General features: G+C 50.9%; 1 protein-coding gene across 5 annotated transcripts in view; it reads left to right on the plus strand.

Moving 5' to 3' along the window:
* PIKFYVE (phosphoinositide kinase, FYVE-type zinc finger containing) overlaps positions 1-21,051 on the plus strand; it is a 2,266,845-nt gene that overhangs the window by 1,248,402 nt on the left and 997,392 nt on the right. For all 5 annotated transcript variants that reach the window (XM_078680343.1, XM_078680347.1, XM_078680342.1 and 2 more), the window contains one exon: positions 5,669-5,777. In XM_078680343.1, coding sequence (XP_078536469.1) covers positions 5,669-5,777 — 109 coding nt within the window. The remainder of the gene's footprint in view (positions 1-5,668; positions 5,778-21,051) is intronic.

Consider the following 21,051-nt stretch of genomic DNA (forward strand, 5'->3'; position numbering starts at 1 on the left):
TCAAGCAGGCAAAGGTGGCCCTATTCTTTCTGAAACTGTCCACAGAGGTTTTAACTCTTTTTTTGTATTGTAAACTTTTTAAGGTTGGCTGTGAGACTCAGAAATACAAGAGGTGAGGGGTGATATATATTGTTGTAGTACCACTCTGTTAGTAAATTTTAATAACGAACTGTGTGGGGATGGGCAACTTCTTAGCTTAAAATGAACTCATTACCCCTGCACTGATTTGACTGATTTTGCTATCCGCCACTAAACCCATGCCGACTCCCTCTACCCCAGAACTGTTTTATTTGACTCCTATGAAGAATAACATTGAAGAAGTGGCCCATTTGTGAATCGTCTGTCCCTGTATTTTACCCCAATTTTAATTCTCTTTGTGATGTTTCTTTTTTTAACTGTACTGTTATGGTATTGTTTTTATGCCGAATAAAGTATTATTGATTGATTGATTGATCTCTAAGAGAGCCTTCCCAATCTGGTCGGAAAAAATTAGGATGTCTGCGTACGCAGCGGTTTCGATGATTGTAGGAAAGTAGAATCTGTTTTCATGGTCACCCCCACTTTTTGCTGGTATAATTATGTTTTACTGTCTAGTCTGACTGGAATCCTGCTAATCAGGAACCCTGTCTCTGTGTTCCCTAAATTGGACACAGTGAGTACTTTGGTACATAGATTGAATACTAGTGTACTCTGATAAGTCCCTAGTATACGGTACGAAGGTACCCAGGGCATAGGGTACACCTATGCTCTGTTGTAAGTGGTGCTAGCACCAGATTACACAGGCTGCAGTGGCAGGCCTGTAGTCACAGTTTGAGTGGTCTCTCATGTGTGGCAAAATACATGCTTCAGCCGATAGGAGACCCATTCCATGGACTGAAGGATGTATTATACCACCCATGAGACCACTCAAACTATGACTACAGGCCTGCCATTGCAGACTATTTAATCTGGTGCTAGCACCTCTTACGACAGATATAAGTTTCCTTATATCTGAGGTCACTGCACTCCAAACCTATAAGTCAATCCTGATGGTAGGGGGTGCAGCTCTAGGTGTGAGGGTGCCCCTGCATGAGCAATACACCCCTACAACATTCGGAGTCCATTCTTCCAGGTTGTGAGTACATCAACCATTAAGATACATAGAGTGGCCATGCATCATTACACGATGACCATCTCTAAACTGGCTGTAGCGAACTATGTTGTGTTTGGTATCAAACATGTTGGAATCATACCCAATCATATTCCCACACCGTAAACGGTGTGGGAAGTATGATTCCATGCACTAAAAGCTCCTGTGCTCCCGGTACCAGTCTTCTAGAACCGGACAGCAAAGTAGGGATGCTGCAAATCTTGCTGCTGTGCCAAGCTCAAGCAGGGGAACGCAGAACAATAGGTATCCTGTCACACGGAGGTGTGACCACCTACTAGACATGGTTTAGTGTTGGGAGCCACAGGCTCCCACTCTGGCACAAAACTGGACAAAGGACATAGAACTATCCTCCCTACTGTCCAACCCCTCCACTGGGAGAGACCCCTGAATCGTCTCAACCCTTTCCTATGGGTACTTAAATGTTTACCTGTGAGTGTCTCTTCAGATGCATCGTGGGACAATATTCAGATCACTCACCACTTCAACTTAGGCCGTCTAGACACTTTGGACCTCACTGTACTTCGCGCTGGGAGCCGATACTGCAACTGGGAAGACGCCTGCTGCTCCTGGTTTCACTATCCCGCAAGTCTCCTGCAACGTCTGTGCCTGTGCTCCATACAGGTTCTTCACAAGGCCTGTGGAAACCCAAGATACCCAAAGGAACCTCTCCTGGAGTGAAGGAGTCACTTCCCTGCATCTACAGGCACCACAATGCAGCTTACCAGTCTGCTGGTCCCTTGACTCCCACAAACTCCAAAATGCTCATCATCGCAGGTGGTGGTTCTGCAACTCCCTCGAGGCCTGCACTGTCTTCATATGAGTCCCTCGTCGGAACCGCTGGAACAGAAGCACTGTGCACCACCTCGACTTGCCATTGCCAAGACTTGTTGACTCGCTACTCCAGAGATCATTGGGCCCCAGGAAGATACAACCTCAACCAACTACTTCAGCCAAGACCTTCTCCCTTACCGCTTCCTCTGCACTGTGGGTCTTCTTCATTGGTGAGCTACTCGAGGTCATCTTGCGACTCTTGTGCCTTCGGCCTGTGGGTCCTCTGTTGGGTCTTCTTTGGCTCCAGTCGGCTCCCCTGCATGCTCAGACCTGCTCAGACTTACCTGCTCGTGGGGGGTCACTTGGACCTTGCTGGTCCCAACACTGCACCTTATTCAATGACTACGTTGGTTGCCTCTGCCAAGGTTTGTTGGTGCTTCTGCTGGACACTGACCCCCTGGCTCTCAACCGCTAACATGGGACAGCTCGTGAATAGCTCCTGGTCTTCCTCTGCATCGCCTGGTCTGTACAGCTGCAACTTCAAGGGCACCATCAACTCTCCTACAACTCTGACTTTGGTGGGCATTGGTCTTCCGTGTCTCCTGGGCACTCCTGAGTGGAATAGTCTCTGTCCCTTCTGCTTTCAGGTACCTCTCACCTTGAATCCACCTTTGGGTTCCATAAGACACTTTTATCTACTTCACCAGCGTCATCTTTTCTGAAGTCCTCTATTGTGGTTCACGGCGGTTTCCAACGTCACTTCACACATATGCTCCAGGCTTCCCTGGTGTAGGTATCCTGGGGTATCCAAGGGTTAGGTGACTATCCAACCTTCCATCTCCCTCTGGGTGTCTTCGGGGTCCGCTGGGAATGGTCCTGCTCCTTTACAATTGCAACCCTGACTTACCTCTTGCCTAACATTGAGCATGCAGTCGTGTTCCCACTCTGCACACGACCTCCATGGGGTTTCTTGATACTCACCATGGTGGTTCCTTGGGTCCCCCGCTCTTCTACGTCTTCTGTGTCCATTCTCGACTTAGGTCATGGTTCGCATTCTACTTTTTTAGTATAAAGTTTGGTCTCCCCTGGGGACCACTGCTTATTTTGTGCAATTTACGAATTCTGTCGACAAAGTGTTGTGTTTATTGTGCTGTATCTCCGGGTGGGAGAGTATACAGTGTGTTTGTGAGTGTTAATAATAAATACCTATGTTTATAACTACACTGTGTGTTTCTTTTTCACTTAACCTATAGGGGTCGGAGAGTATTTAGTGTTTTTGTGAGTGTTAATAATAAATACCTATGTTTATATCTACACTGTGTGATTCTTTTTCAGTTAACCTATAGGGGTCGAGAGTATTTAGTGTTTTTGTGAGTGTTAATAATAAATACCTATGTTTATAACTACACTGTGTGGTTCTTATTCATTTAACCTATACAATAAGATTGAGTACTGGTAAAACAAGCTGCTTTACACTCCTTCTGGACTAAGACTGAAGGCTGCTCTCCTCCGCTACCATTTGGAGAGCTTTCTAAGGTTGTCTAAGACCACTAAAATCACCATAAGGGATGTTTGGATTAGTGCAGGGTGCTACACTTCCGTAAGTGAGCGCCATATACTAAGCTGGCCTCTCACAATGATGTAGTACCAAAGTGGAGTCCTTTAATTTTTGGGGAGATATTGATCATTTGCAGAAGTGGATCAATCTAAAGTATGAAAAGTAGAGAAGAGAGGGGGCATCCATGTCATGCACCTTGGTGAAGGTCAAAGGGAGTGGCGAGTATGCCATTAACTCTGATTCTCGCTTTTAGATTGGCACGTAGTGTCTTAGCCATTTTATTGTATGCTTCCTCAAGTTTCTATTTCCTAAGAACTTACTACAGGAGACTTTATCAAAGGCCCTTTCGGAGTACAGGGCTGCTGCTGTGAGTGTTGAAAGATGGGCTTTTCTTTCTGTATTACAGAATGTGTGCACATTGGTCCTTACAAGTCTTGCTTTAATGAAACTTATCTGAGATTTGTGAATACGTTTAGGAATGCACAGTGGTGACTCTTCCGCCTAGGCACACACTTCTCGTTAGTTGGTGCGATCCCACAGCACCTAATCCTAACAGGAATGACGGTACTAGGGTTTTCAATAACCTTCTCAATTCCCTTGAGTGTAATTACTTACACTACTCTGATTGTCAAAGTGTATCAATAACTACTTAAAAAAAAAAAACATCCAGGCTAGGTTCCACCTCCCACCAATAACTATAAAGAAAAAATGTGAAGGGGGAGAGAGAGTACCTCACGGTAGGAACACCAAAGGGGTTGCTGACTGGTACTCGCCAGATTACCCGCTTATCATCATCGGCCACTCTCGCTCTCTTTGTGTGGAGAACAAGGAAAGAAAAAGTGTATGCTCTCCTTTTAAAGAACCGGAACATAAATGTAGTGAAAAGTGATAGTAAATTTACCAACCGTGTTTACTATTTGTTAGAAGTGCCCATTGAACAGCTGTGAGAATCAGTGAACATAATTCTCACTGTTAAAAATCTGTAAGGCTTGCTGGCCAAACAATTTTATTCAATGCCTTCAGTTCTATGTCTGTGCCTCCTCCCCTGGGAGGGTGGCATTATAGAGGGTGTAGCCACCCCAGGTAATGTGACCATTGGCCCTCCCTTCTACCCCCCTAAAACACCTGCTAGATTTAGTATTTAGGGGGCTCCCCCAGACCTGACCTTGAGATCTGTGATCACCTTAGTAGCAAGAAGAAGACTCAGCAGAGAAGACTGAAGACGATGACTGCCTCGGCCCCAGCCCTACTGGCCTGTCTCCAGCTTCTGGAAACCTGTGAACTGCCTTGCAGCCAGCAGCCTCTGAAATACTGGGAGGGCTGCTGCCTTTTACAAAGACTCCAATCTCCTCCGGAAAGCAGACCTGTCTAAAAACAAACAAACTCCAAGAACCACCACATCGAGGACCAACCCTGATCGACGCGACTTCTTGCTACAAAAGAACTCCAAGAACCGCTGCAGTTGAGGATGACACTGGTGCTGACATGACTCACTGCTAGCCGCCTTTTAAACCCTATCCTGCTCTTTGCCCCCGCTGACCACGAGGGTAAAGAGCATTGCCGGTATCGACCGCCTCGGTTAAGATACCGAAATCCGCACTGTATGGGTGCCCCAGTTCCCTATGACCGACCCTGCATTGCGTGTGAGTCTTACCACCCGAAGACTGGGACTGTACGTTGTATTCTTGCTTGATACATCCCTCAATTGATTTCCTCCACAGGATAATCTTGAACTGTTCGAAAATTATCTTTACTTGTAATGTACCTTCCTTAGCAACAAATGCTTTGGTCTTAAACTAAAAATACAGAGAGAGTATAACTTAAGAAATTGGTCTGGATCTCCTTCTTGAGCCGTGTGTTCATTATTGATCATGTTGGTGCAATAAATGTCTTACACTCCTCTGTGTTAGACCTAAGGCCGCTTGCCCAAACTGCCACTAATAGAGCACTTTGGGTTTTGCATTTACCCCCTTATACTTTTGGGGGACCCCTGGACTCTGTGCACGGTATTACCACCTGGAGGCAATATCATATACAGAGCCAGCTTCCTACACAAGTCTCAAGAGAAAGCAGGCACTGTGTCACAAACTACCTTACTCATGTTTCATTTTCTCTAGTTTCTAGGCATCTCTCTTTTTGTACTTTTTCTGAGTTTCCAATCCCCAATTTCTCTCCTTATGACACTCTAGAGTTTCCCAAGTGTACTTGGCTGTGGATGATCGCCTCACCTCCCTGAAGAATGACACATTTTGCAAAACTAGGGAGGAGAAGATGGAAGATCTCTTTGCACAAAAAGAGGTATTTTGCATGTTTTCTGTGTAATTTGTTAGATCCTAGGATTGGCAAGCAGTGCCTTCTCTGCATTTGTTCTTCCATGTTGCTAATTTAGCTCCTTGCCTTTCCCCAGTTTCTTAATGATTTCACTGCAGTTGAATAAATAGAGTACGTACACATACCCTGCTTTCCTTTTGTCTGGTTTGTCTTTGTTTCTTAAGCTTGTATAACTTCCCTAGTATCGGTAAAACATAAGCTGTACAAACATGGATGAAAATATTATATAGCTAATTGCCCAACTGCCAACTACACCCTGACATGTGCCCAGAGACAGGCTACAGGTACCAAATGGATAAGGTAAGATAATGCCACTTTCTAAAAGTGTCATTTTCCAAATTGTAATTAAACATCAGACTTCACCATAAAAATGGGACACTTCACAGCAGCCTTCTTCTGTATTTTGTAAACCTAAGTGCTTTTCTTTTGTGTTGTTGTTTGCACTCATAATGAGGGGCTACTTGTAAATGACACATTTAAACATTTTTTGCCAGCAGCATGGATCTAAACCTGGAAAAAGTTAAGAGTACAATCCCAACCTACACATCCCCCTGACCTTCAAAAGAAATCTAGATGAAAATAGTCTATGAGCACTGGTCAAAATATGGTAGCAATCAAACACCACTTTCTTGGGGAGAGAACTGTGTTCTATCCAATGCCTTTTTGGAAGGTGCCATGGCATATTACAGCACAATTGTATGATACTTTTGCCAAAGATAGATAGGATGAAGACCAATTAATTCTGGGGTCTTACCACACTTTGCAGTTATTCACAATGACCCAGTTACCACAATGTCCATAAAGAATTTGTTAGCACACTCTACTCAGCAAGCTTTCACACTGACCTTTTTTTAAAAATTCTTTTTATTATTTTCAAACAAATCATGTATTCAAGTTATACGTACTTACCATATTCGACACAGCAACGGTACATTAATGTTACAATATCTGATTTTTGTTTGAATATGTTTATTGCATTTTTGTTTTATCAGTTCTTACATCACAGTACAGTATAACAAATCGGAGAAAGGATAATCGATTAGTATTGCCTGTGTATAATCAACAGAGCAATAGCTACTACAGTCAATCACGTACAGTATACAGTATGGCCGTGTAGGCCAGCATATAATCAGGGTAGCAAAGTAGCATGTCAATCTCACAAATAATTGGCTTATTAACAGTAGTTAGGAGATAACACGGGTGGTAGTAGAGCAAACGTTGCGACTCGGCATCCATTCAGTTTATTATTCAGTTCGGAACTTAGGATGTATAGTGATAAGAGCCCAAGGTAGGGTGGGCTTGTCCGGTATGCAAAAGACATTCAAAACTTTAGTACTAAACAGGTGAACATAAAGAACAATCTGAAAGGGTAGGTGGTAGAACCAGAAATCGGGTGGGTGCTTATTGTTGTGTGTGCATGTCTACATGAAGTGTGTAGGCCAGGCAGGCGGGCGCGGGCACGCGCACTGCTGCAGTGGCAGCGGGGATTGGAATATTCTGTCCGGCATGCGCTCAGTGGGGCGGGGGGGCGGGAGAGGGGGGGGAAGAGGGGGGGGAGGAGGCGGGGGGGAGGCAGGGAGGGCAGGAGGAAATCGAGCCGGGCGGGAGAAGGGGAAAGGGGAAAAGACAGCAACGGGGGCACGCAGGGATAGTCAGCAGGTTCTAAACAATGCCGCTACGTAAGCACTCCTGATGAAAGGCCGCTAGAAGGCCATCCCAGTCTTGCGCTATGGGATACTTGCAACACATGGTGGAGGAAGTTCAAATGGGCCGGGCATCAGGGAGGCGACAGTGGAAGCCGGCGGGGTGCACACAGGCACTCACCTCTGGGGAGGTACGCCCCCTCGTCATGTAGACCCAGGACATTCCATTGTTCGGAGCCAACAAGGAGTTACAGCAGTCCATGCGACCTCGTTCAGGTGCCCGGAAAGCAGCCTCAGATCGGACACCAGCACCAGAGCGATATCAGCATGACCAGTATCTTGTGGGTCAGCCTCTGGAGAAATGGCATCCCCCTTTCCGCGGAGGTCGACCAGTGGGAAAAAGATTATCAGTGCAGCAAATCAGCAGTTTGCGGTGTAACGTCAGGAAGATCTCCCGACACCTGGGAGTCTGACAGCCCATATAAATACTCATCATCACTCGGCTGACATTCGGGGCTGGCTCCTAGGGCAGGGTCTCCTGGAAGCGATCCGCTGATTTCCGCAACCATGCGGAGAGCCTCCTGTTGCTCAGTCTGTTGATGCTCAGGGGTAGGGCCCACTTCTGTATCCGTGTGTGTCGAGGCCGTCATCGATGGCCTCCTGCCTCGTCGGGGACCTCTGTCGCGACGTATCCTCGGGGGCATCCCGCCAGGTTCGGTATCAACACCCGAGTCGAGCCAAGTCTCAACCTCCTCAGGGGTTTTGAAAAAGTGCGTCCTGTCCTGAGCCACGACTCGTAGGCGGGCAGGGAACAGTAAGGAATATTTGAGAGCCAGGCGGCGGAGGCGCTGTTTCACTCCCAGGAATGAGTGTCGTTGTCGCTGTACCTGTATCGTGTAATCTGGGAAGAACATTATTTTCGCATTCTCAATCCTGACTTCGGTGAGCTTCCTTACTTCACGGAAAATAGCGTCGCGGTCACGATAGTTCAGTACCCGGATCAGCAGAGGCCTCGGGTTGGAACCTTCAGGGGGAGGTCGGGACGGTACGCGATGCGCACGTTCCACAACAAAGTGCTGTGAGAGGGTACCGTCCGGGAGAATGGTTCTCAGCCAACGTTCCACGTGTTCGGGCGCCGCTCTAGGTTCCCAACGCTCCGGAAGACCCACTATGCGAATATTGTTCCTTCGGGCTCGTCCTTCCGCGCGGTCCTCCAAGAATTCGACCCTATTGAGAAGGTCGCGGACATGCGTATCCTGCTGAGTTACCTTAGGTGTCAGTTCTGTCATCGCGGATTCCAGGGTAGTTGTGCGCTCAGTAAGCTTCTTATGGTCAGCGCGGAGGTGGGTCAAATCTATGGCCACACTGTCAATTTTGGTTTCCAGCGAGGTGCGGGTCAGCTGCAGCGACTCCTCCAAGCGCTCCATTGCCGCCAGCATGGTGTCCAGCTTGGAGGCCGTGTGATCTGGTTCAGATGGCTTCATCGTCTTGCCTCGCACCTGTACGCCACTGGCCACGGCTCTCGTTTTGGGTCTAGTAGACCTGGACGGTGTCGCGCTGTGGAACTAAACAACTGGAACAAGTGCGTGTGTAGAAATGTCCGGGAACAGCGCTCAGTAGGAGGGAACGGCGTACAGTCTCAAGGAGAAGGAATCGCCAGCGACCGCACCGCCAACAGGGTCACAGAAGTAGTAGGGTCTGCTGTGAAATGGCGCAAGTACCAGGTGAACGTGTCACTATCTTTGTGTGTGGAGGGCCGAAGAGGCGCGGGCGGGAGGAGGGGGCTCCACCTCTCAAGTGCCCATCTGTCTGTCCACGAGTGCGGCAGCAGTCAGGAACAAGGTCGTGAGCCCTCGCAAACCTCTCCGCGTCGCCGGGCGGGCATCAGTCCCCTCGTGCGTCTCAGCTACTCACCCCCGCACAGTGCATCAGTGGCTCGGCGGGAAGCAAAGCGTGAGAGGGCTTGCAGCAGGACAGTCCCAAGGTTCGGTTGCAGTACTTCAATCCAGAACAAGGGGGGGCCAAGGGTACCGCGTGCAGAGTAGGGCCACAGCAATGTACAGGGCCAGCGTGGAGCGAGGCAGCAATCAGGACCCCCGCAATAGTTCCTTAATGGCGTCCACCAGCGCACCAGCGCTCAGGGGGAAGCCGCTCTCGGGCCGCAGCCGGGGGGGGGGAGGGGAGCCGTCGGGTGCAACTCACCACATTCCCCGCCGTCCCCCAGTCAAGCGCCGGGGGGGTAACGAGACGTAGCTGGACGGTGAATGCAGTTTCAAACCGGAGCACCGGCAAGGCGCCGTAGTCCCCCGCCGATGCCCCTCAGCGCGGAAGCGGTAGGGTGATCGAGCTCGTCTCCCAGGTCCCAGTAGCCGCAGGTGCCGGGCAGAAATGTTCACAGCCAAGAGCCCTGTGCAGAGTTACCAGGTAGTAGGGTGCAGGGAAGATCGTGCGCGGTCCCCGGCAAACAGGGGAGGTCCACCGCCAGGCCTTCCGCGGCAGTCCAGAGGTTAAAGTAGTCCCGGCGGCAGGGGGCCTTGCGACTCCAGCACCCCCCTACAGCAGTACAACAGGCAGGGGCGAACCCGTCTAGCCGCCGGAGGTCCCCCCCTCACCCACTCCTCCGAGTCCTATGGATAGCGCCGTTGTGCGTCGTCGTCTCCCCGCGCAAGGCCCAAGCAGTTAGGCGGATCCCCGACCTCGAGTGTTGCACCACACCGAGCGGAGCCGCACGCAGGGAGGGCGGGTAGCAGTTACCTCCGCCAGAGCAGTTCCTCGGGGACCAGCAATCCCAAACTTTGTCAGGGGATAGAAGGATGTTCAATGCAAACTCGCTGCCAGTTATCGGGCAAAGCGGGAAGGATTCACGGAGAAATGGCCTGTGGTAGGGGAGCCTCTCACGGAGCTCTACCCAGGCACGTCGTCCACCATTGCGTGCTCAGCCACTCCCCCAATGTTACAATATCTGATGTTTCTGTATTACATCTTGCTGTTTTTCAGGGCTCAGTACAGTATGTGAATTGAAAGCATCTGAAAGAAACACATTAGTGTTAGATTCCTTACCTTAAAATATCCACAGGCATCAGAATGGATCCAGAAAGTTTTTGTCAGCAGTACCCTTGCGTGTCGGTAGGCATCGTCTGCGGCTCCTCGTCCGTCGTCGGAGTACTTAGACGCCGCTTACGTCGGTTCTTATTTTTTCCGCGCCAGCAAGCGCAGATCCGGGAAGAGCAGTCCTCTAGTCATTTTTTTACTAACTTTTTTGATCTCTTTAGATCACTTATCAAGTCGATGTCAACTCGCGGTGCCGCTAGGGATGCCTGGTTTTGAACCTTGCGATGCCTGTCACCGCCTGATGTCAGTGACCGACCCCCCACCATCGGTGCCTTTACTTACTGCCTCGGGCCGACCACGATGACAAGTCGTGCCCCGACTGCCGGGCTCTGACCTCGAAGGCTAGACTGGAGCGGTCCCGTAAGCTGTTCGAGCTCCGGCAGTCGGATCCGCGCTGCTAGGGGTCCCGGTCGAGGAGGAAGTTGAGGGACCGGTCGCGGAGCCGCCACCACTCGCTGGGATCCAAGTTCTCCGGTAAGTCGAGGCATTCGAAAAAGAAGTCGGAGAGGCGTCATCCTCTTCGGACTCCCCCCGATGCTCGCGGGTGTTCGGGCGACACCGCCGCGTCCAGCTCCACACCCGCCGGTCCCTGGGATGCACGCGACGCTGGAGGAGATACGTGACTTCCTCGTGGGCACCTGTTGAGGCGCCTTCAGGCCCCTCGGGTCCGACTGGGAGCCCTTGCGGGCCGGCGGCTCTGGCGCCGTCGGGTGCTTCGGCCCCGGCGCCGTAATAGACTCTGGTCCCGACACCGCAGGGCCCCGCAGGATCCAGGCCTGGATCCGGTTCGTCGCCAGTCGACCTCACGACACCTCCGCTGGCACCGACCCCGAGGGTGTCGCTCCCTGTGCCATCTTTGGACGACACTGGCCCCGGTTTCAGCCCCGGTCCAGGTTCGACACCAGAGCGGCCCCACTCTGCGCCGTCTCCGACGGGTGACCAATTCACCCACGACCCGGCTCCATAATTTTTGCCTGGTTTCCAGGAGATGAAGGACGAGGAGGACTGGGAGGGTCTGAGGACCCTCTGGCACAGCAGTGTCAGTTAAGCCAGGACTGGGCAGATGAGCTGGGGGAGGCCAGTGGTCTAGACATTTCACCTGACACTGGATTCATCTCTCCGTGGCTTCGAAAGACGGGGCTGCTTACAGCGTGGTGTTGAACAGGGCGGCCAAGGCCTTGGCTTTTGTGCTCCCTGTCGCGGCCGTGACGACTAACCTACTCACTGAGGTGCTCAAACCGCAGGCAAGCTCCTTGGAGCCTCTACTGCCGTTTAACTAATCCCTCACCTAAGTTCTGATGGGCACCTGGTCCAAGCCCTCAACAGGCCTCTATGTGGATCGGAACGTGGCCCGACGCCACTGCCCAGCTCCGGGCGACCCCTGCTTTCTGTCCGTTCACCCCACCCCTGAGAGCCTGGTGATTCAGGCCTCTACGTCCCAGACCGCATTCCCGACCGCTCCTCCGGATCGGGAATCCAAAAAGTATGATCAGTTTGGAAAGAAACTGTTCTCCTCTCTGAGTTTGGGGCTGCAGTCTGTCCACACCGCCTGCCTTTTGGGCCATTACACCCACTCTCTGTGGGATATGGTTGCGGAGGTGCTGCCACAGTGTCTGGAGGAGGCCTGGACACGGCTCGCCCTAGCCCTGGCGGAGGGGCGGGATGCAGCACAGTACTCGATTCGATGTGAACTTGACACCACGGACTCGCTGGGCAGAGCGATTGCCACGACGGTGGCGGTACGTCGCCACGCCTGGCTGCAGTCTGCCAACTTCTCGGGGATGTCCAGCCCACGCTCATGGACATGCCCTTCGATGGCTGTCGCCTTTTTGGCGACAAAGCGAATAGTGCACTAGAGCGTTTTAAGGACTCCGGGGCAACGGCCAAGTCCTTGGGCCTGGGCCAGCGCCAGCAAACTTCCGCTTTTTGCCCCTTTCATGGCCAAGGAAGGGGCGCCCCCACTCGTCCAGCCAGCCACCGGCCGCAGAACCAGTGTCAACGCCTTCGCGGATGTGGTTACCGCTGTGGCGGTACCGGAGGACAACGGCAGGGTCCGTCCACATCCGCCCCCGCAGCATCTGCCTCTAAGCCTTCCTACTCTGGCAAGGACCATTCCACGCCAGTGGGGGGCAGGGTTCGCCATCACCTCTTCCACTGGCTCTCCATTACATCAGACAGGTGGGTGCTGCAAATCGTCCGAAGGGGCTACTCCCTCCCCTTCGAGGTGACCCCTCCAGTCATGCCACCGCAGTACCACCGCATGTCGGGGGATCACTTGCAACTTCTGCAGGAGGAAGTTATGGCCCTCTTGGCCAAGGGGGCCATCGAGCGCGTTCCTGGGCCAGAAGAAGGACGTGGTTGCTATTCCCACTACTTTCTTTTACCCAAGAAGGGCAAAGGAGGCCTATGCCCTATCTTGGACCTCCGGAGCGTCAACGGCTTCCTCCGGAAGGAGAAGTTCGAGATGCTGACTTTGGCTCAGGTCCTAGCTGCCCTTGACCCTAGAGACTGGATGGTAGCGTTGGACTTGCAGGACGCATATTTCCACATCCCCGTCCTGCCTGCCCACCGGCGCTACCTGCGGTTCACAGTAGGCCACGAGCATTTTCAGTTTACCGTGCTCCCCTACGGCCTTACTAGCGCCCCTCCGGTGTTCACGAAAGTGATGGCGGTGGTCGCAGCTCATCTGCGCAGATCAGGAGTTTCAGTCTTCCCCTATTTCGACGATTGGTTATTAAAGGCGGGCTCGCCCCAAACAGTCGTCTCCCACCTCTAGACTACGGCCGACCTCCTGCACTCGCTGGGGTTCTCCATCCACGTGCCAAAGTCACACCTCTGCCCCTCTCAGAAGTTTGTTTTTATCAGGGCGGTTCTGGACTCGGCGCAGTTTCGGGTCATCCCCCCAAACATTGGGTTCGGGATATTCAGCCTCTGATTCTGATCTTTTAGCCTTTATCCTGAGTTTCGGTCAGATTAACGCTGCGGCTCCTGGGGCTGATGGCTTCCTCCATCCTTCCGGTGCATCACACCAGGTGGTGGATGCGGGCTCTGCAGTGGGACCTGAAGTTTCAGTGGCACTGCATCAGGGAAACCTGTCCGACCACCAGTGGCGATTCCTTTATAGGGGCGTTTGGTCGTGGCCCCACTGCTTTCTCAGAGTGCGAGTAGCAGAAACAAATTTTATGTTTCTGCTTCTCGCACTGCGAGAAAGCAGAAGTGCCTGGTTGGGGGTGGGATCGTGGGCAGTCGTGCTCGAGGGCAGGGGGGAGTGGTTTACCCACTGTTGTTGGTACTGACTGTTTGGTCGGCCCTAGGGCTCCTGCCTCGTGTGCAGCAGCGGACTTGCGTGGTCTCTGATGCGCGACGGGGTGCCTCATCGCTCCGACCCCTCCCTTGGCCGGATCTTCGCCTTGGTCTAGCAGGAGCAGGCTTGCCCCGATTCAGCCAATTCTTGCAGCGAGTGTGCAGCGGGTCAAGGTCATCACCAGGCTGTATTTAAAAGCGGCAGCAGGACCTCCGAGCAGGATTAATGAAGGATTGTCACTCCAGGCTGCAGGTGCCTCAAGTTTGTGCGGCCATCTTGCGGGTGCGCCACTTAGCACTCCAGCTTTCACATTGACCTTGCAAACACACTTTGCTAATTCTATATTAGCTCTGTAGGGAAATCTTTTAAAGTCCAAAGAAAACTACAGCATGCAGAGGTAATGTTCAGCTGCTTCTTTATTGGGCTTCTCAGCCACAGCTTTCCCTGGTAAAATAACCAATTTGAAAAGTCAGCATAGAACATGAAATGTACGTAAGAGTGCCAGGTGATAAAACCCTTCACAGAATTCCATCACTGCAGGAGCAAGCAGAATGCCACAACACGACTTGAAAGAGCCACCATTTCTGAGTTCCAAATTAAGAAATAAACTACGTGTTCTAGGCATATGTGCAGTAGATATACATGCTTTGCAAACTCCTGCCATCTAGTGTTGAGTCTGTATGTCTGCAAGGTGTTTTTCTTCAAAGAAGTCTTTCGAGTCACGAGGAAAGCTGAATCCTCCTCTTGGTAATAGTGTACATGGTCATCAACTCCATTGTCAGATTGTTTTTTTCCACCATAAGGTTCAGATGTGTATTCCGGGCATTCCGGTTCAAGACTGTTTTTCAGGATCCTTTCGATGAGCAATCCACTCTATTCTCGTCAGTATTGTTTAAAATTTGTTTTCCATCCCTAGTGTATCCAAATTCAGAAAATGTCACTCATCGGGTTGGCAAATCAAACGAAAGTTGCCGTGCACTCCCAGTTCTTGAAAATTAAACCATTATACTCCTTTTTTCACAGTTTGAACTTTTTTTGCGTGCTCCCTGGATGACGTGGTCCGCCCTTTGCCACGTGGAAGTAGACAATACGATACAGTGGATGGGGCGTAACTACACCCCAAATCCAGACGCACAGCTATAATCGTAGAACTTTAAATTTACTTGTTGCCGTTTTCACTGTTCTTTTTGCTGAATAAATCCATTTTACACCAAGTTTTGGTTTGTATTGGTTCTTTAATTCCAATGTGCTATCCACACATGATTGGCCAATGTTTAATAACACTTCTCATGCCACGGATATGCCACAACTGGCCTTTTTCCGGGCACGCGTCGAAAACATTTAACATCCTTAATATACAGTGATGATGTCACCCAATGCATTTCAGACTTTTCTAAGTCCTTCCTCAGGGGTCCACTGAAAGATTAAAAAACGTTGCTATAAACATTTTACTTAAATAACTGCAGTTTAAACGCAATTCGTAACAAGGTCACAAGATTATACTACTTTCAAAATCTCCCCATGGTTATACACATTTTAAGCGCTGCCCTCGAAAACCGGAGCCAAAAGGCTACCGTAATTAGATCAAAAAGAATCCCCTAACTAACTTCTTTATCACGACGTTTACCCCTCCACAACCTTACGTACAGTACCCAGTATATAACCCCAGTGGTTCTCATTTTCTCTACCCTTGCTCTTTACCCAAATTTATTGCCTCTCATTTCCATACCTGTAACTTTCAGTTCCCTTTACACACACGATGGCGGCGTTTGACTGCACGCCATCTTCTTCCACAGATTTAACTACTTAGATGATGCCCCGCCTTTTTCACCTCACCTATCACAATCTATCGTTAACCTCCACTCTATTTACCTCCATCCCCCATAATGCCTCTATGGGTTGGAACACCTCCCCTTCGGGCCTAGCCATCTGGGCTACCTTCTTCTTAATACCAACTCCATCGACGTAACAAGCTGATGGAATGGACTTGGTTTCAGTTCTGCCCTCGGTGCTCCACAAGCACCCGCTTACCGACCTTCACAAAGTTTGCAATTTGTACTTATCTCAGGAGCACAAAGAAGAAGACTATGACACCTGTCGATCGTTTCGATCTAAAAAGACATTGCGGGTCGTCTGGCTCGACGTAATGATATGCCAAGGCAGAACACAGAAGTCACCCCATATATAATCAGCCAAGAAGGTATCCAACAACAATAGGAGCACATGGAAGAGTCTGCTGAAGAAGAGGCCTTGTCCGTTCCGTGATCTTCCGGCTGGTATCTGTGCCACGCGTACCCAAACCCCTTTGCCCACACAGAAACATACTTCTATTTAACAAAAGACTTCGGGCCACCACTGCACCGAGACACCGCTTCAAACGCCCCACCCTCCGGCTCTGTAACAAAAGCACTGGTAAAGCCTTCCGGCTCTTCACCGATCCCTGACAGCACTTCTTCAGCTCCCAAACCATTGTTACCGAAATAGAAGACTGCTTTGGATCCGAAAACCTTCGCACCAAAACATAAATCTGCTCCTTGAACGCTACCAGAGCTGATCCTAGATACCATGCAAGAAATACTTTATTCGAGCACTTTAAGGAAAGCAAACTAGTTTTCACAATTTTAGGTACTGAAAGACTAAGTGATTTACCTATAATAACAGTATGTTGAGCTGAGAAGGGCTTTCGAACCTAGTTCCCCAGCTCCAAAGTTGGCAACTCTATCTGCTTGACATGATGCCCATGGAATTAAACCATTTCCTAAACCAAAGAAGACGGTCCAACGACCTCCATACCTATTGTGGACAAGTTCTCCAATACCATCCCTTACTATATTTTGGTCTCCACTTATTATTAGCTCTCCATCTACAAAGGTGAAAATGTAATAGTTAGTAGATTTGAGCTGTTGTTACGGATTGTCATTGAATGTGAATAGTGAGGTTACTGTGTATTTACTGTTTCCCAGTTATATGACTGTGCTCAATGATATGCCTATGTCATCATGTATTCCTTTTCTGACAATGCTGTAGAAGTCCTAGATACATAGTATGCATAGTGTGCATTAAGCCCTTTAACATAAGACTCTCATTCTCCATGATAGTGAGATGTGTATTTAAAAAGGGATAAAAGAGAGCCACCTGATTGTAACACCATGTCTAGCTAGAGGGAAATGTCTTCTCCACAAACTTGGTTAAATAGAAGCAAGCCACCATTGCTAACTTTTGTCTACGTAAATTATTTCTCCAATGAAACTGCAGTTTTTAAGCTTGGAAATAAAGGGCTGCTGATTCGGTAATTATGTGTTAAAAACTTGACAATGCGGGGGAGGAGCCGCGCCAGCGTCCAAGATGGCCGCTTAGGGACCGGCTCCGCCGACCCTCCGATCCTGAATCCACGTCCTGCACACCGTCCTGAGCTCCAGACCCACTTTCGGGTGGGTGAACCGCTGCGGCGCCGGAGGGCGAAATCCTGGACTTTCGCTGAGGCCGGCAGCCCCTGCAAGCCGCCCGAGAGTTTGCGGCCTGGCTACCGGTGAGACTGGGACCTCGCGTGACGCCCTGTCCGCCCCGGAGTGCAACAACAGCGGGCATCGGGGCTGGCGGGTCGGCCTGGTCAGAGGTCGGCCCAGACGTTTGCCACGAGTCCCTGGCGGGCTCGGCGGCTGGGGAGAGACACCGCTGCTTTGGGACGCTGGATTGAGGAGTCCCATCGGGGGCAACACCCTGACGTCACCTGGGCCAGAGTGGCTGTGGGGGGCCGGCCGCAAGGCCGAAGCGCTTGGACGTCTATGGAGCCCCATGAAGAGAGTAAGCCCGCACGACTGGTGAGGTGCGACTGGGGCCCGTGCGTTGGTGCAGGGTCCATGCTGATCCAGGGTCCATGCTGATCCTGAGGCGGGGCTGCGGGTGCAAGCGGCGATATTAAGACTCATCAGCTCGGCCCCGGGAGCGTCCTAGTGGAGGGGACGTGGAGCTGCAATTACCCGAGAACCGGCGGGCCCCACAGTGTGGCAAGTCGGTTGCTTGTGGGTGTGCAACGTTGGTGGCCCGCGGATCATCAGGGCTGTCTGGGGGCCACTTGCAGATGCGCACTGCGTGCCGTGGGGTCCAACATATTGCCCCTTGGTTGTATGACTTGGAGAAGGGAGCGAGGTGCCACCATATTTCTGGAATTGATGGTCACAGTGGCGGATCTCAGTGCAGGTTATAGTAACGGACTGCGGGGGAGAGTGCCGACTGGTGTCTGCCCTTGAAGGATAGGGTGTCTCTTTCCCGGGCGGAACCCAAGGGAAGACCTGGAGTGGCCTCCTGGAGGAGTCTGGGCGTGGACAACAGTGGTGAACATGGGCCCATCCTGATTCGGGTCCCCGCGGAGACACTGTAATTCTAGTGGCGGAGGCGCGGCGGAGTGTTGAACATTGAGGGGCGAGATGGCGGCGGGAGTGGAATTGGATAAACCGGTGACCAAGTCAATGAGAGGGGCCAGACAAATTCAATTTAATAAACTGGACCGCTATACACTGCCTAAGGAATCTCCGGTTGAGACCAAAAGGGGGCCGATGGGGGGCTCGGAGGACATTTCCGTGACTAAGGAGCCTACTTTGGTGGATCTTATGGCTGCGATCACGGGAGTTCAGACGTCCCTGGGCCAGAAAATGGAGACTATGGACGGCAAACTTGATACCATCACCATCGAAATGGGACTGTTGCGGGCAGACGTCACAAAAACCAGCGAGAAAGTCAAATCTCTGGAGGTCAAGGCCACAAGCCTTATTGATGATGTTAACTTGCTGCAGCAGGATGTGCGGGATCTTAAGAAGTCCAACCATCTTACTGACCGGAAGCTCGACGACTACGAAGGGCGGGCACGCCGCAATAACATCTGCATTTTAGGAGTTCCGGAGAAATCAGAGGGTCCTACGCCAGATCTGTTCGTGGAAAACCTCATTCTCAATTATCTGAAACCTAAAGGCCTGAGTAACTTCTTTACGATCGAGTGCGCACATAGGGTCCCGGGTGGGATACCCAGGCCAGGGGCGAATCTCCGTCCTATGATGGCCAGAGTCCTTAACTTCCGAGACCGGTATGTTATCCTTCAGACTGCTCGCTCCTCGGGCCCGTTGGCATTTGAGAATGCATCCCTCCTCTTCTTTCCGGATTTCACCCAGCTGGTGCAGAAACAACGGCAGGGATTTCTGACAGTCAAGAGGAGACTGAGAGGCAAGGGTGTCAAGTATGCAATGCTGTATCCAGCCCGTCTAAGCGTGGAGCTAAATGGTAGGGCCTGGTTCTTTGATAATCCTGAAGTGGCGGCAGATTGGCTGGACAGCTCCCATGGGCCGGAATCTGGGACTGGTGACCAGGTGGAGGTGAATGAACAATTATCTAGTAAATATGTGGCCGTTGGAATTGATATGAGTCTTAAGTAGCTTTAGGTTTCAATGGAGCAAGTATTTGTATCCCCTGTTTAGCATAGTTTATTTTGTTTTCATCGTTTGAATGGACAATACAGGGGTGGCTGTGATGATTCAGGAGGGGGGAGGGTGCGGCGGACCTGTAAGTAGGTCCTCCTCTGTTTACTACTTTTAGTTAATCTTAGTCTAGACTGGGGCGACAGGCACACTGCTAGTTGGGGATGAGGTGTTTGCTACATGCAGGGGTGCAGGGTGGGGGGAGGGGGTTTCTGTATTTGGGATTGTTGTTTTTTGTATTAGGTTTTTGTTGTTTTATTTTTCACTGGGTGCCATCAGTCGCTTCTGTAACTTCTTGGTATTGTGATGTCTTCCGATAAAAGGGTGGTTGGGATTTCCGTATTGAGTTGGAATGGGATTGGGTTCGGAGACAAGATCAAGAGAGGTATGGTTGGCCAGTTGATCCGGAGGCACTCCCCGGACGTGGTGTTATTGCAGGAGACTCACCTCATGGGGAAGCGATGCATGGCTCTACATAGAGGGGCTTACAAATTGGGCGCTCGTGCTGGTTTCACAACTGGGTCGAGAGGGGTTGGGATTTTGGTTAAGAACTCCTTCCCGATGGCCATCCAGGCACCGTGGACCGATAACAGGGGTAGATATGCTGGGATTCTGATAGATACATCTGCCGTGTGGATTCCTCACCTTGTAAATATCCCCTTGCGTCAGCAACATTCGGAAATTCTTTTTGGTAGCCTCGCGCCGACGTGGACTCGGACGTCATAGAGACACGACATCGCTCGCGACTCCGCTGACGTCACCGACGCCTACAATAGGCCCACTCCGGCGTGATGACATCAGTTCCCTTTTTTCCGCGTCGTCGACGCTAACGGTTTCGGGATACTCTGTAGCTTCTAGTAACTCTGTTACTGTATTTCTTCGATTCTCCGTTCTCTGACCTCTTTGCTCTTTTGTCATGTCGACAAAGAAAATGGGTTTTAAACCCTGTAGAGAATGTGGAAAAATGATGTCCCCACACCAAGACTGTATTTGGTGTCTGAGCTCTGACCACGACGTGGATGGGTGTTCGTCGTGTCAAAAGATAAATCCGAAGGCTCTACGAGAAAGGGAGTCTAAGCTTCTTGTGGCTAAGCTGAAGGCCGATAAGGTTAGAAGATCTTCAAAACACTCGAAGAGGTCGAAGTCGAGGTCCAGATCGAGGTCTCGAGAGGCGTCGGCTTCGAAGTCTTCATCAGATCACGCTTCCAGCTCTCGTAAAAAACATAAGAAGAGGAGACATGAGTCGAAGGTAATTCTTCCACAAGTATCGGATCAAGAAGGTGAGGCCTCGCCTTCGGAGTCGCAAGTTCATTCTCCGACTCCAGTTCCTGATCCGAATTCAGCTCCGTCTCCGGCTCCATCTCCGACTCCGGAAGACGCCGGTGGAGTTCCTGTTGAGGAGGAGGCTACGACTCCTGTTATTGAAACAGATTCGAATCTACCTCGAGGTCGGCCTGAGCATCCACCTTTTCCAGCACCAGGTCAGGATCCTTCGGCGTTTCTTAACGCTATGTATGGTGTTTTCTCGAGGTCATGGTACCCCTCTGGAGCGCCTTTGGGTCCCATGGGTCCAATGGCATTTAATTTGGGTGTACCTCACTCCTATGCCCCGGCACCTTTCATGCCGTATATGCCAGCACCGACCCCGCTGTGGCAGTACCAGGCTCCACCGAGGTCGACGCCGATATCGACGCCGGCTCGACCGAAGTCGACGA

Source organism: Lissotriton helveticus, chromosome 3_1, assembly GCF_964261635.1.
Source record: "Lissotriton helveticus chromosome 3_1, aLisHel1.1, whole genome shotgun sequence".
NCBI lineage: Eukaryota > Metazoa > Chordata > Amphibia > Caudata > Salamandridae > Lissotriton > Lissotriton helveticus.